The sequence below is a fragment of the Pezoporus occidentalis genome, unplaced genomic scaffold (genome assembly GCF_034315485.1).
Source record: "Pezoporus occidentalis ecotype Australia unplaced genomic scaffold, CSIRO_AGI_Poc_V1 ctg198, whole genome shotgun sequence".
Taxonomy (NCBI): Eukaryota; Metazoa; Chordata; class Aves; order Psittaciformes; family Psittacidae; genus Pezoporus; species Pezoporus occidentalis.
In genome coordinates, this window is record NW_026913833.1 from 553,897 (window position 1) to 565,829 (window position 11,933).

General features: G+C 42.9%; 1 protein-coding gene across 16 annotated transcripts in view; it reads right to left on the reverse strand.

Moving 5' to 3' along the window:
- The window catches only part of DOCK7 (dedicator of cytokinesis 7), a 109,578-nt gene that overhangs the window by 40,338 nt on the left and 57,307 nt on the right, over window positions 1-11,933 (reverse strand). For all 16 annotated transcript variants that reach the window (XM_062617562.1, XM_062617561.1, XM_062617557.1 and 13 more), the window contains exons 15-21: window positions 5,139-5,256; window positions 4,482-4,552; window positions 3,577-3,715; window positions 3,281-3,382; window positions 3,042-3,128; window positions 2,054-2,285; window positions 691-855 (exon numbers count right to left, since the gene is read on the reverse strand). In XM_062617562.1, coding sequence (XP_062473546.1) covers window positions 691-855; window positions 2,054-2,285; window positions 3,042-3,128; window positions 3,281-3,382; window positions 3,577-3,715; window positions 4,482-4,552; window positions 5,139-5,256 — 914 coding nt within the window. The remainder of the gene's footprint in view (window positions 1-690; window positions 856-2,053; window positions 2,286-3,041; window positions 3,129-3,280; window positions 3,383-3,576; window positions 3,716-4,481; window positions 4,553-5,138; window positions 5,257-11,933) is intronic.

An 11,933-nucleotide genomic window follows, 5' to 3' on the forward strand; every position in this document is an offset into this window, starting at 1 on the left:
GATTTAGGCAGCTGGTGTGAGGTAATGCTTTTAGCCAAAGGGATATTTTCCAGACCTCAGACTTGAAAACAACCAAAGGACTGGGCACTAAGTACAAAACCTTCCCAACACCTCTCAGAGGTTTTCCCCTCCATGTAAGAAGCAAGTGCTGTGCACAACAGTCCTTCCAAAGCCTTGTTTTCTGTGGCTGTCACTCACACCACCTCTTCCCCCATGCAGATACATCCCTTGTTCTCAGCAGGGGTGGAATTAATTGCTTTCCCTCCTGAACCCAGACATGTATTTTCAAGTATTCCACGCTCCTTTGCCAATGTTTCAATGTTTGCTGGAACTGGATAAAAGTACAAAAGTACTAGTGAGGGAGAGCAGGAAACATGACAGGCCAAGAGTGCACCACATCTGTGCAACTTGCTACAGAAAACAAAACTAAACCACCAGATTTTTGCCATAATTTAGCCTCATGGTCTTTCATCAGTGATGATAAAGATTATCAAACAGTTAAATCTCTGACATGGCTAACTGTAATTAAAGTCATCTTGTAAATGGCTACACTGGATCATAAAGAAAGTTAATAAGAGGGCTTGGCAGGGAACCAGCCATGCAGTTGGAGCTCGAGAGCACCTGCCAGCAAGCAATTTCTGCTTGCTTTTATCACACTGGGACTTGAAATAGAATGAAGAAAAGAGCTACCTGGTGATGGTGAGTTGGGATAGGTATTTGGTAGGCGAAAAACATAATAAATATAGGAAGCAAGAAGGCTGTTTCTGCCATGCTGGTCCTGGTTTCCATCCAAGTTCTTGTGGAGTCTGTTTATGATTGATGCCATCGCTTCAAAAGATGCTTGGCCCAAGTTAACTGAAAGTAATGTGAGGAGTTTGGGTTAGAATGCAGCAAATCCTAAATGCACATTTTGTCCATCTTCTAAAGGATAAATGGTGAAGCTTGTTAGATTACAGCAAGCGTTCCTCATCAAAACTGAGCCTATTTGAACTAGGTCTAATAAACAGCTTGACAGGAAGACAGGTGTTGCAGTGATAAGGCTCCACTTCTATTAATAACCAATTTAATGAAATTAGGCCTGTTTTCTGGAATCAACCCAACTTTGGTCATCAACTGCAATGGTAACAAGATCAAGTCCTTGTTTAACTGATGGATAATATCCCTTGGATGTTTATTGTGCTTTTCTCGGTTAATTGTTTCCTCCATTTAAACCTTAGCCAAAATATAAACTGTCTCCAACAGAACAATTCCATTCTGCTTCTGGAAAAAAGAAAAGTGTTCTAAAAATGAGCACAGAAATCTACACAATATTCTAAACAAATTGGGGATGAAACAAGCAGCTGGAGACTGTAAATATTAGGCTTTTATAGACTATGCATGAATGTCCTCCATGCTCCGTATAGACAAACTAAACCAATGCAGAGCAATTAAAGATTAAATGATTGCTATTTTTAAAGCAGTCTTAGATACCTATATTCCACCATGTCCAAACTCAAGTTTCCTACAAAAAAAGCTACTATTTTAGATACCAAGGGTCTAATCCTGCCTTCCACTTGAGATTTTTTGTACTGTCACAGCACAGCCCCTAACAGGGAGCACAAAGAAGGATTATTCATGCTGACAGTATCAGATCCACAGTAGCTTCAGGAACATGCAGTATCTCTATCTTCTTATCTTACCTACTTCAAGATTTCCAAGCTGACCAGGAAGGTCAAAATCCTTGGTTTCTGAATGTCAGTATAGAGACACCTCAACAGGCTCCAGTGCTAAGAAACTGTTGAGCATCCAACTCATGAAAGTCAGTCCCCTTTTTGGGACTCAACTTGAATGCCAAATTACTAGTCATTCTTGGAAACCTCTGTATTAAATATTGCGTCTGTGTATATCACTACCCATCTGGATGCCAGCACGTTTTATTTGGAAGACACATGGTATATTAGTGGCACTAAAATAAAGCATAAAAATGGACTTTTTTATTTCTGCATAAATATGATAAAATTGGAAGTGTCAAAGTTTCAGCTATATAATTCTCTATAAAACTTAAATAGAATACCTATTTGGCCTGCAATGACAGGAGGTCTTACTACCAGAAGAATCAGTTTGTCAAGCAGGAGATGAAGAAATCGCACTACCGGCTCCAGTTGAGAGGAATTTAAAGCTGAAATGCTGCTCTTCAGTTCATTTTCCAGGTTGTTTTCCATAATTCTCATGTCTCCTATTCGCACAGGGAACATGTGCTCATCCAGAGCATGGACAAGTGCAAAGAACTTGTCCAGATAAGGGTCCTACAGACAAGGAAAAAGCCCCAATAATCAGCAAGAAGCTCCAAAAGTAACTCTGCTTCCTATGGATTTGGACCTCATGGACAGAGTCTCTCCCTCATTCTTCTACCTGACTTTAATCTCACAGGATTAACAGAAACTCAACAACTTTGAGAGCTCTGCCCATATGTCTTATTCAACTGAAATAGTTCAGAAGGAGTCAGGGCAAAAACAGAGGTCCCACAGACTTTGTATCCTTATTAAAACAGACAAAAATGCACTAAAATCATGTTACTACTTAAAGCACAAATAAAATACACAAAAAACCCCACCAAAATGACGCACTGGGAATTGATAAAACAAAAGTTGAAATGATTAGTCAAAATGATTGTCATCTTCCTTTGCAGATCAAAGACAAGATGAAAAATACATGGAGAAACAAAAGAGACAGAGGGGAAAAGGGAAAACAGGGAAACATCATATGTCTGGACTCTATGTTAGACCTGTTGTATTAAACACAACAGTCTGAGGTCTGAAAACACGGTTGGCCATTCACCCCGTGAATAAAGACCAAACTGCTCAGACTCTTAAGCAGAACTTCAATATACTCACAGCAGAATGTGGAATAACAGGTCTGCTGGCTCAGAACTGAAAATGAGATCGTAATTTCACTACAAGTGATTATTAAACTCTCCACAGTATCAACTTTGACAGCATTTCAACAGTCAAAAGACTATCAAAGACCATCAAACTATTACAATGACCGCTCTTATCATTTACCTGAGTGTGGAGGGATGATACAGCAACAACTTCTACATTGAAAACCCCTTTGTGGTTATCCACCCACTTCATCCCAGGGAGTGGAACCTGCAGGTTAAAGAAAGATCATAGAATCCTAGAGTGGTTTGGGTTGGAAGGGACCTTAAAACTCATCCAGTTCCAACCCATTCCCCCTTGCCCTATCACTAGATGAGTGAGGATGTGACAGAAAGCAGAGCTAAGGCACTTGAACAACTCACCTCTGGAGAAAGCACTGAATAAGCCTGCGGTGGTTTCTCCAATGACACAGGTAGGCAGAACTGACCAGTCTTTAACCGTCCATTTTGGAGCATTGGTATCCACTTCAGTGAGAAGGAATTAACAAAAGAAAGAACAGAAACACACACTTCTTAAGGCATTCTTGAATATGGCAGGCTTGACTGTCAAATTCTCAAACTGTTATGGTGTATGAGTTGACAGTAATGCTCAACAAACTGCAAACACATGCACTATGACCATATCCTGCGCTGAGAAACAAAGACTGAAAGATACTCACGGTGTATCCAACTGGAGTTTCCAGGGGAGTGTTTTGTTTTTGCTGACAACTCACATGGTAGAAAGTAAAAAGCAGGTGGTGGTGATCGGTTAAAGTGGCTGGAAGCTTAATCTTGATTTCCTCATGAAAATCAGGCGATCTGTGCAGAGACCAGAGCCTTAACTGAGTCACCATCAATACAAACAGTGTGTTTTACTATCCTATGCTCAAGATGGAATCCTTTGAGTTGAAGTATCTTGGGGGAAGGAAGTATATGGACCATCCCAAGGGATAAAAGCTTCACTTTCTGATCATCAAGGACTGGAAAAACCTTGTATATGCAGTTACAGTCCCCAAAAGTTGCAGCCCCCACCCCACACAGGCACTGCCACAAGCCTCAGCCTGCAGGACAGGATTCTCTCCCTGGTGCATCTCTCCCTGGTTCAGCTGCAAAGACTGTCAACATGCTAAAGCCAGATTCAGCACTCCTTACCCCATGAAATTATTTTCCAGACCAAGTACTTCCAATTTGTAACCTAAGTCTAAAAGATTCCAACAAAATAACAAAGCCCATGCTAACGTGAGTTTATAACGTAAACCTTTGTGACTACTAACTTGAAGGTTATACTTAGAGCATCTGCTGAGTTGGGTACGTGCTTGGGATCACAGCTCTGACACAATGGTGATTTGTACCAGAGCAAACAAAGACTCTGGCTCCTATTCATGGCAAAACCCTAACTGACACTGAGCTGTTGTGAGAAAAAACTGACACTGCAGTTGTTGTGAGTGCTACCCAGATAGTCACTGTTAAATAATGAACAGAGTCACTGGGGAGTTACTCCACTTTCACACTGGTAAAACTTCCTTTGGGTGGAATCACATTACCCATATGGTGTCACGGCTTTCCTCAAGCTGTCACGTTTTACCTGTTGTGATACACTACAGCTGTATATGCTTCTTTGGAAAACTCAGGACAGCTAGATTTGCCAAAGATGACCTGCAAAACAGAAAGAAACCCATAGAAATCCCCCTGTAAAACCAGTAATTTATTCCATAATCCCACAGAGACATTTACAGCTCCATTCACTAGTCTGTGCAGCTCTGGACAGTTACATCTGCTTGTGCTCCTTCACTTCCATGCAACGTTTTACTTTGTCACTGAAGAGTTCACAACTGTACTAATCCCAGTTACACAGGCACACAGATATGGATGAAGAACTGATAAACGGAACCACTCCTGTGCAGATCTTCACCAAGTGCTGATCACTTCTGGCCCTGAACTCAAGGATAACGATTACCTCTAACTTTTTTGTCATGGAAGTGAAGATGCTGTTCCAAACACAAGGGTGTCCACTGCAAAGGTCTTAAGTTAAAATATTAGCTACTATATTGTTACTTTGCAACCTCTATACAAAGGAACTCTGCTCTGAAATACTGTAATTTCATATTCCTCTGAACGTGTATTTTTAAATGTATTTCAAAATACCCATGTATTTCTTTAACACAGGGATTTTACGACTGCAATGTGTACTCTGCCGTATCGGCATGCAGCATTCCCATAGAGCACAAAGTCCATCACCCACCGGCATAGCATTGCTTGGGTCCTCTCCATACATGAACTGGACTTTTACGGTGATATTCCTGGCAGATCCTTGGCGGTTGGCAAAGTTAAGGCTCTGGGGATAGACATAAAGCAGATTCCTGCAAGAGACAAAGGCACCGAGTGAGCATCCCCGTGTGAGAATGAGAGCGTTCCCACCTTTATTAATGCTGTTATTTAAACCCCTACGGAAACAAAGCGATGGGTTTGACATTTTCCATTAGCCAGATGGACTTCTCTTCAATGTAAGTGCAGACCCACACAAGCAATTTGACAATGACCCTTTATTTTAGACATCAAAAGTCATAGTATTTTTACTGCCATCATACCGTGAAATAGTTCCTGTTCATAAGGGCACTTGAAAAATACATCTACAAATTCACCAGTGATTCTGCCATCTAAGAAGTTCAAGTGGAAAGAAAACACACAAATAGAAGAGCATGGAAGTATTTATTTATTCAACATAGAGTGGCTGGTTCCTGCTAAATCCCTTCCCTTTTGAGACCTGTCCTTTTCTTCTTCCTTTTAGAATCCCCTTACATCGTGATGACTTGAGATTACACCTCTCCTCTGGAAGCAGATTAAACGAAACAGATACCTGCAGCTTTAGTGGCTATACAATCCTTGCAATGACTCACATTTAATGGTGGACACTTACTGGTAGGTTTTGAGGCCAGGTGAGGCAGACACCCCTCCTCAGAGGTTTATAGACAACTTCATCCTTCCCTAGGAAAGGGCACATTTTGGAGGCCCCTTCCAGCTCCGTGTCTCCAAGTCTACAATTACTTGAAACATAACAGTGACAAGATGCAAATTCTGCAGTCTTTGCCATCCTTTTAGCCCTCCTGCATCCCTGCCAGCAAAGTGCAGGTTGGATTCATACACTGACAGCAAAACTGTCCACTACAAGCCCCAGCCTGTGTATGGTCAAGTAATATGTACCTGCAGAAAGTCCCTCGTATGTTCTTTTAAAGACAAAAAAGACAAGCACCCGAACCATTCCATTCAACACACAGTTATTCAAAGGAAATACAGCTTCTTTTGCCCAAAACAAGTAAAAGTGTATGAACTATTGCATGTCTTTTAAAAGTCAGCCTGGAAATATCCAATCCATCTCCCACACAGCCTTGCTCACCAGACCAGCATCATTCCCCCCTCGGATACCCTGGCTCCTACAGCACCAAAAAAGCAGAACCAAAAGGGATGCTCAACTTGGGCTACAGGGCAGCCCAATGGTTCTGTGAGAGATTCACGTTACTGCATTGCATCTGCTAGGGATAAGAGACTGGCATACTATGTTTTGCCCAAACACTGAAGCAACCAGCTCTGTAACAAGCCTTGTACCTTGTAAGGTAGCAGGAAAAAGAAGTTCCTTTCCCCTCTATCACCCTCCAGGGACGATTCAGTGAATCTGAACACAATTTGTAAGTTGTTTCCAACAGTTCCTTGTCCCAGAGAGACAACAGACAACAGATGGGCACAGAAAACTGAAGTGAGGAGCACAGCAGGACAACGTTTAAGCACAATAAAGCTGCTACAGAGTGCTGGCAGCAGCAGACTGAAAACAAGGACCGGTTTTGAGTGTCAGGAAGGCAAGAACTGGTTGCTCCTTGAAGGCATCTGGTGCCTTTTTAGGGTACCCAACACTCCTGTGCTGGGAAAGCAGCAGGTCACTCTCCTGCAGGAGAGGCTGGAAAACTGAGCTGTCCTAAGCTGTTGGAAATGGCACAGACTGAGATGAGCTCTTAGGCAGAAGCTCTTCCCTGTGAGGGTGCTGAGGCGCTGGCACAGGGTGCCCAGGGAAGCTGTGGCTGCCCCATCCCTGGCAGTGTTCAAGGCCAGGTTGGACACAGGGGCTTGGAGCAAGCTGCTCTAGTGGAAGGTGTCCCTGCCCGTGGCAGGGGTTGGAGCTGGATGAGCTTTAAGGTCACTTCCAACACAAACCACTCCATGAGTCTGTGATAATGCTGGTCCCAAGGAATCCTCTAAGAGTCTCCCAAGAAAAAAGGTCAGCACCTACACAGAGCAGACCAGCTGTACAGCTCCAGACAGCTGTACAGGACAGCCTTATGAAGCCAGGCTCTTTTCCACCCCTTCAGGCATAGGAATATGCTTAGCTAGCATGTAGGAACATCTTCCTTTTCAAGTCCTTCATGGTGAATTAAGTTTTGAATCCCATCCCTACTGGTCGCTTTGGCTAATCAACGTGCTCTTACTATTTCAGAGGGGGCCTGTGCCGTTTCTGTGACTCTACTAAATTACTTTGTTCTGGCATGCATACATTTGCTCCTTGATGTTCTTTTTAAAATGAAAATGGATATGAAAATTTACTCTAAAATGTACACTGCTCATAAAACTTTTATTAAGTATTATTAGCGCTTAAGAGAAGGATTTAATGTATTTGTGAAGCCAGGCTACAGGATCACTATATTAAAGGCAGTCTTAGGACTGATTTACACTGAATAGCAGAGATGAGCCTAAACCAAGCTTGCAGTTCTCCTACCAACTCTCCTGCTTGGGCTTGCCTGCTGGAAGCAAAGGAGACATTCCACCAATGTGATGCCACTTTAGAAAGAGACCTACAGAAGCAGAAGTTACAGCTGATGTTACACATCAGGCAGGGCTTTAGCTGCATTCGTAACAGCAAAATGTACAGGCTGTTCCCCCATCCACTGCCCTTCAAGCCTTTGTCATGTGAAAGGCTCAGAGGACATTTCATTAGGAAGAAGCTCATGTTGCTTACAGTATCATAGAACAGTTAGGGTTGGAAAGGACCTTAAGATCACTGAGTTCCAACCCCCCTGCCATGGGCAGGGACACCTCACACTAAACCAGGTCACCCAAGGCTCTGTCCAACCTGGCCTTGAACACCGCCAGGGATGGAGCATTCACAACCTCCCTGGGCAACCCATTCCAGTGCCTCACCACCCTCACACGAAAGAATTTCTTCCTTATATCCAATCTAAACTTCCCCTGTTTCAGTTTGAACCCATTACCCCTTGTCCTGTCACTACAGTCCCTAATGAGGAGTCCCTCTCCAGCATCCCTATAGGCCCCCTTCAGACACTGGAAGGCTGCTATGAGGTCTCCACGCAGCTTCTCTTCTCCAGGCTGAACAGCCCCAACTTTCTCAGCCTGTCTTCACACAGGAGGTGCTCCAGTCCCTGCTCATCCTTGTGGCCTCCTCTGGACTTGTTCCAACAGTTCCATGTCCTTTTTATGCTGAGGACACCAGAACTGCACACAATGCTCCAGGTGAGGTCTCACGAGAGCAGAGCAGAGGGGCAGCATCACCTCCTTGGACCTGCTGGTCACGCTCCTTTTGATGCAGCCCAGGATACAGTTGGCTTTCTGGGCTGCGAGTGCACAAAGTAAGTGGTATGGCACTGAATGTTGTCTTCAGAAATCAAGGGAAGACAGCCCTAGATGCATATTATTAACAAGCAGTAGGAAGCAAGAGAGAGCAACTTTCTGGTGGGGCAAACACCATGGGGAGGTCTCAAATTAGCGTTCAGTTCTCTACAGAAGGGATAAAGGCAGGAGAAGGGATTGCTCATGACGATAACACTGCAATGCCAACAACCATACTAAGCACATACCAATTCAACTAAAGGACCACTGGTCCTTACGCTTCCAGGTAACAGCTACATCTTGATGATACAGAGTCACAGATTTCTATCAATAAAAGTTTCAGCCAGAAGCTTTAAACCCAAGGCCTTGTGTCAGGAGCTTTTATTAAAATGCTATGCAAAATGTATGCAAAGCTTATCCTATTATCTCAAACAGATCTCAAAAGTACTTTTACTTTCATAAAATGAATTGCTGAAGTGCAAAGGCTTCCCAAGCCATGGAAATAATGGCACCAGGCCCTCCTCTAAATATTTATATAACATGATTGCAGCCATTTTGCAGACTCCTTCATAAAGGTGTTAAAACATTAAGAGCTGATCCTAATTCTTGGAGTGAATGTCTAACTACTATGAAAATTTCCCTTTTCAGTAAAACCCAGAGACCTTTTTCTTTGCTTTATTCCTACTATAAAAATCATTTAAAGCCCATTTAATCTGGGTCACCCAAGTGCAGGAAAGATCTTCAGGATCATGTTTGTTATCATACATCTTCTCTTGACTGGGCTTACAGCTCCCTGAAGCAGGATTCTCCCTTAGGGTTTCTACAGCCCCTGAATCTTACAGTTTAATCATACCAGAAGGTTTTCTCCCCTCTGCTTTCCTGTGGCCTGCCTTGCTTATGGGCTCTGTGACTGCTGTGACATCTAAGGGTGGCATTTTGTAGTGATCTTATCACTGCCTGACTTTGTTGGCACTGCCATTAACACAGAAATATAAGAAATAGCTAAAACAGCAGGAAATCATTCATTTAAAATCCTGTAAAACTAAAGCCATTCAAACACTCTGAAATAGATTACAGAAAGTCTACACTTTTTTTTTCTAATTTTGCAACCAGTTCTTCAAGTTTTGCAGCCCAAAATCATATACCAGAGGCTGGATGTTGTTTGCTATTACAGAGCAGTGCCAGGCCCAGATGAAAACCATACCTAAAGTGAAATTCCATTGAGTTTCCCTATAGAAAACACAAATCCTTCGAAAGCACAGGCTTATTGCTTATCTCACTCTTTTAAACACTGTAAGTGTTTAATAAGGTTATCAGGTTTTATGTATCTCGGTCTACCATTCAAAGTAGAAAGTACCAGACCTTTCAGAGTTGAAGCATTAAGAACCCTAACAACTCCACCCAAAGGTACAATGTAAGTGCTGTAAATGCTGTTCAGATGCTGCACATGCCTTTTGTTTTTAACTCATCTGAACAGCTCTTCATACATTCCCTGTGCTTCATACATTACCAAATGCTGCAGGAAAGATGACTCAGCGCAAACACTCCAGGCAGGATGACCACTGTCCTGTGAATAACCCTAACTGTTCTAACACTTTTCCTAATGGATTTTTAGTAGGATGTGTAAACAGTGATTTGATGAGTTTCTTTAGAAACTAATCTGAAAAAAAAAAAGCATATTTTAACAAGGCATGAAAGCCTTCCACTGAACAGCTTCTCATGGACATCCCTTGAGGAAGCAGTCAATGTTGTCAAAGGCAGATCTCTAGAATAAAGCCCTATGCCATGCAGATACAAGAATTAATCATGATAAACACTCGTTATCACAATAAAATTAAGAATTAATACAATGGTTACCAGACTTTTGCATGTGGAGTTAAAATAAAGGGCTGATTAAAAGGCAGGGACAAAAAGAGTAAACTGTGTTTCATCTTAGCAGAAGCCCCTGTTTAATTCTGTGTCTCTATGCAGGCTGAGCTTCCGAACTGCATCACTAGAATACTTTTGCTTTGTTCCATTTGATAACACACCTACCTACCTCACCTCAATACTGCTGAGAAGCAGCCGATGTAGGAATAGAGCAGACTCCTCACGGGCCAAAATCAATGTAACACTTAGCCACTGAACAAGCAGCATCAACCATAATAAACCTGAATCTGAACTCCCAACACAGAATAACACAGGTAAGTAAGCTCACAACTTTCAACCTGTGAGAAACTCAAACAGTCACTGGTGGCTGTGGGCTGCTGTATCTCTACGCATCAAAAGATGAAGAAAACCATGCACAGTCCTAACTCCCTCTCATTCCTCTACACAAAACAACTTTGCTCCCGCTGCTCAAGAAATCTCAGCACTTCACTCACCTCTTGGCACTTACTCACATCCTGAGTGTGTTCAACCAGCCAGTCTCCAATGATTGACCTGTGCTACTTTAGAAATGAAGGGGCTACCACGATTTCATCATTGCAATCAAACAGTCAGTGCAAAATAAAATGATAGCAAATGGATGCACAGGCACTATAATGAACAGCCCATAACCAAACTCCTTGCTTGCCTATACCTTTCCAGGCTCAAACAAGTCATTAAGCAAATCATTCTTCTCTACCATTTGTTCTGCTGACAGAGAGCAGATCCAGGCTAGGCTCAGGTACCTGTGGCTTTACAAGAGTCATCAACAGAGAGCCTGACAGGCATTTACTTGGCAAGAGCCATTCTTCCTGCATCCTATGTGTGCACATTTCTGACCTGATCTAATCCAGGCTGCAGAGAATTGAACAGAGCCAGGTGAGCACTGCAGTATCTGAACGTGCCTGCACTTATCTCAGGCCTCTTCATCCATCTTCAGTCTGTCCTGAAAGGCAAAAGGACTGTCCAGCTAAACCAGCTGAAGAGCTGCTTGACAACAACTTGCAAATGAACTGAGGCAAAGCCTGCTCGATCCCTGGCAGCCCCATGCACCAGGGCACAGAGCCGTCCTTGACCTCCTGTTCCCTCTTTGCATAGTGCAGCCAGAGCTGGGATCTTGGGCCAGAACCCTCAAAACTCTCAGTGCTCAGGGATTTCTGGATCAGCACTTTGCTGCTTGGCTCAAGTGTTTTAGAGTTATGCTTGAGAGGCAATCCCTGATTGGTCACAGCCTTTATGACGCTGTGATTTCACAAACATCCGAAATAGAGCAGGAAAAGGAAAAACTTACTTATCCCTTTGCCTTCACAAGTTTATCCCCTACACGACAATTCTTGGTACTTGGCCTCAGCAGCATACAAGGCCCTTCAAAACTGTCTGCTGCAGTGGAAACATCGCAAGATGAGAAATTACTGCATTGTTTATTTTATGGGGCAGAGCTGAACCTTTGGGTTATGAAAATGCAGTGCTGCTCCCTGGTATAGAATAGTGACTAACGCTTGTATTGAAGGACAGTTCCCAC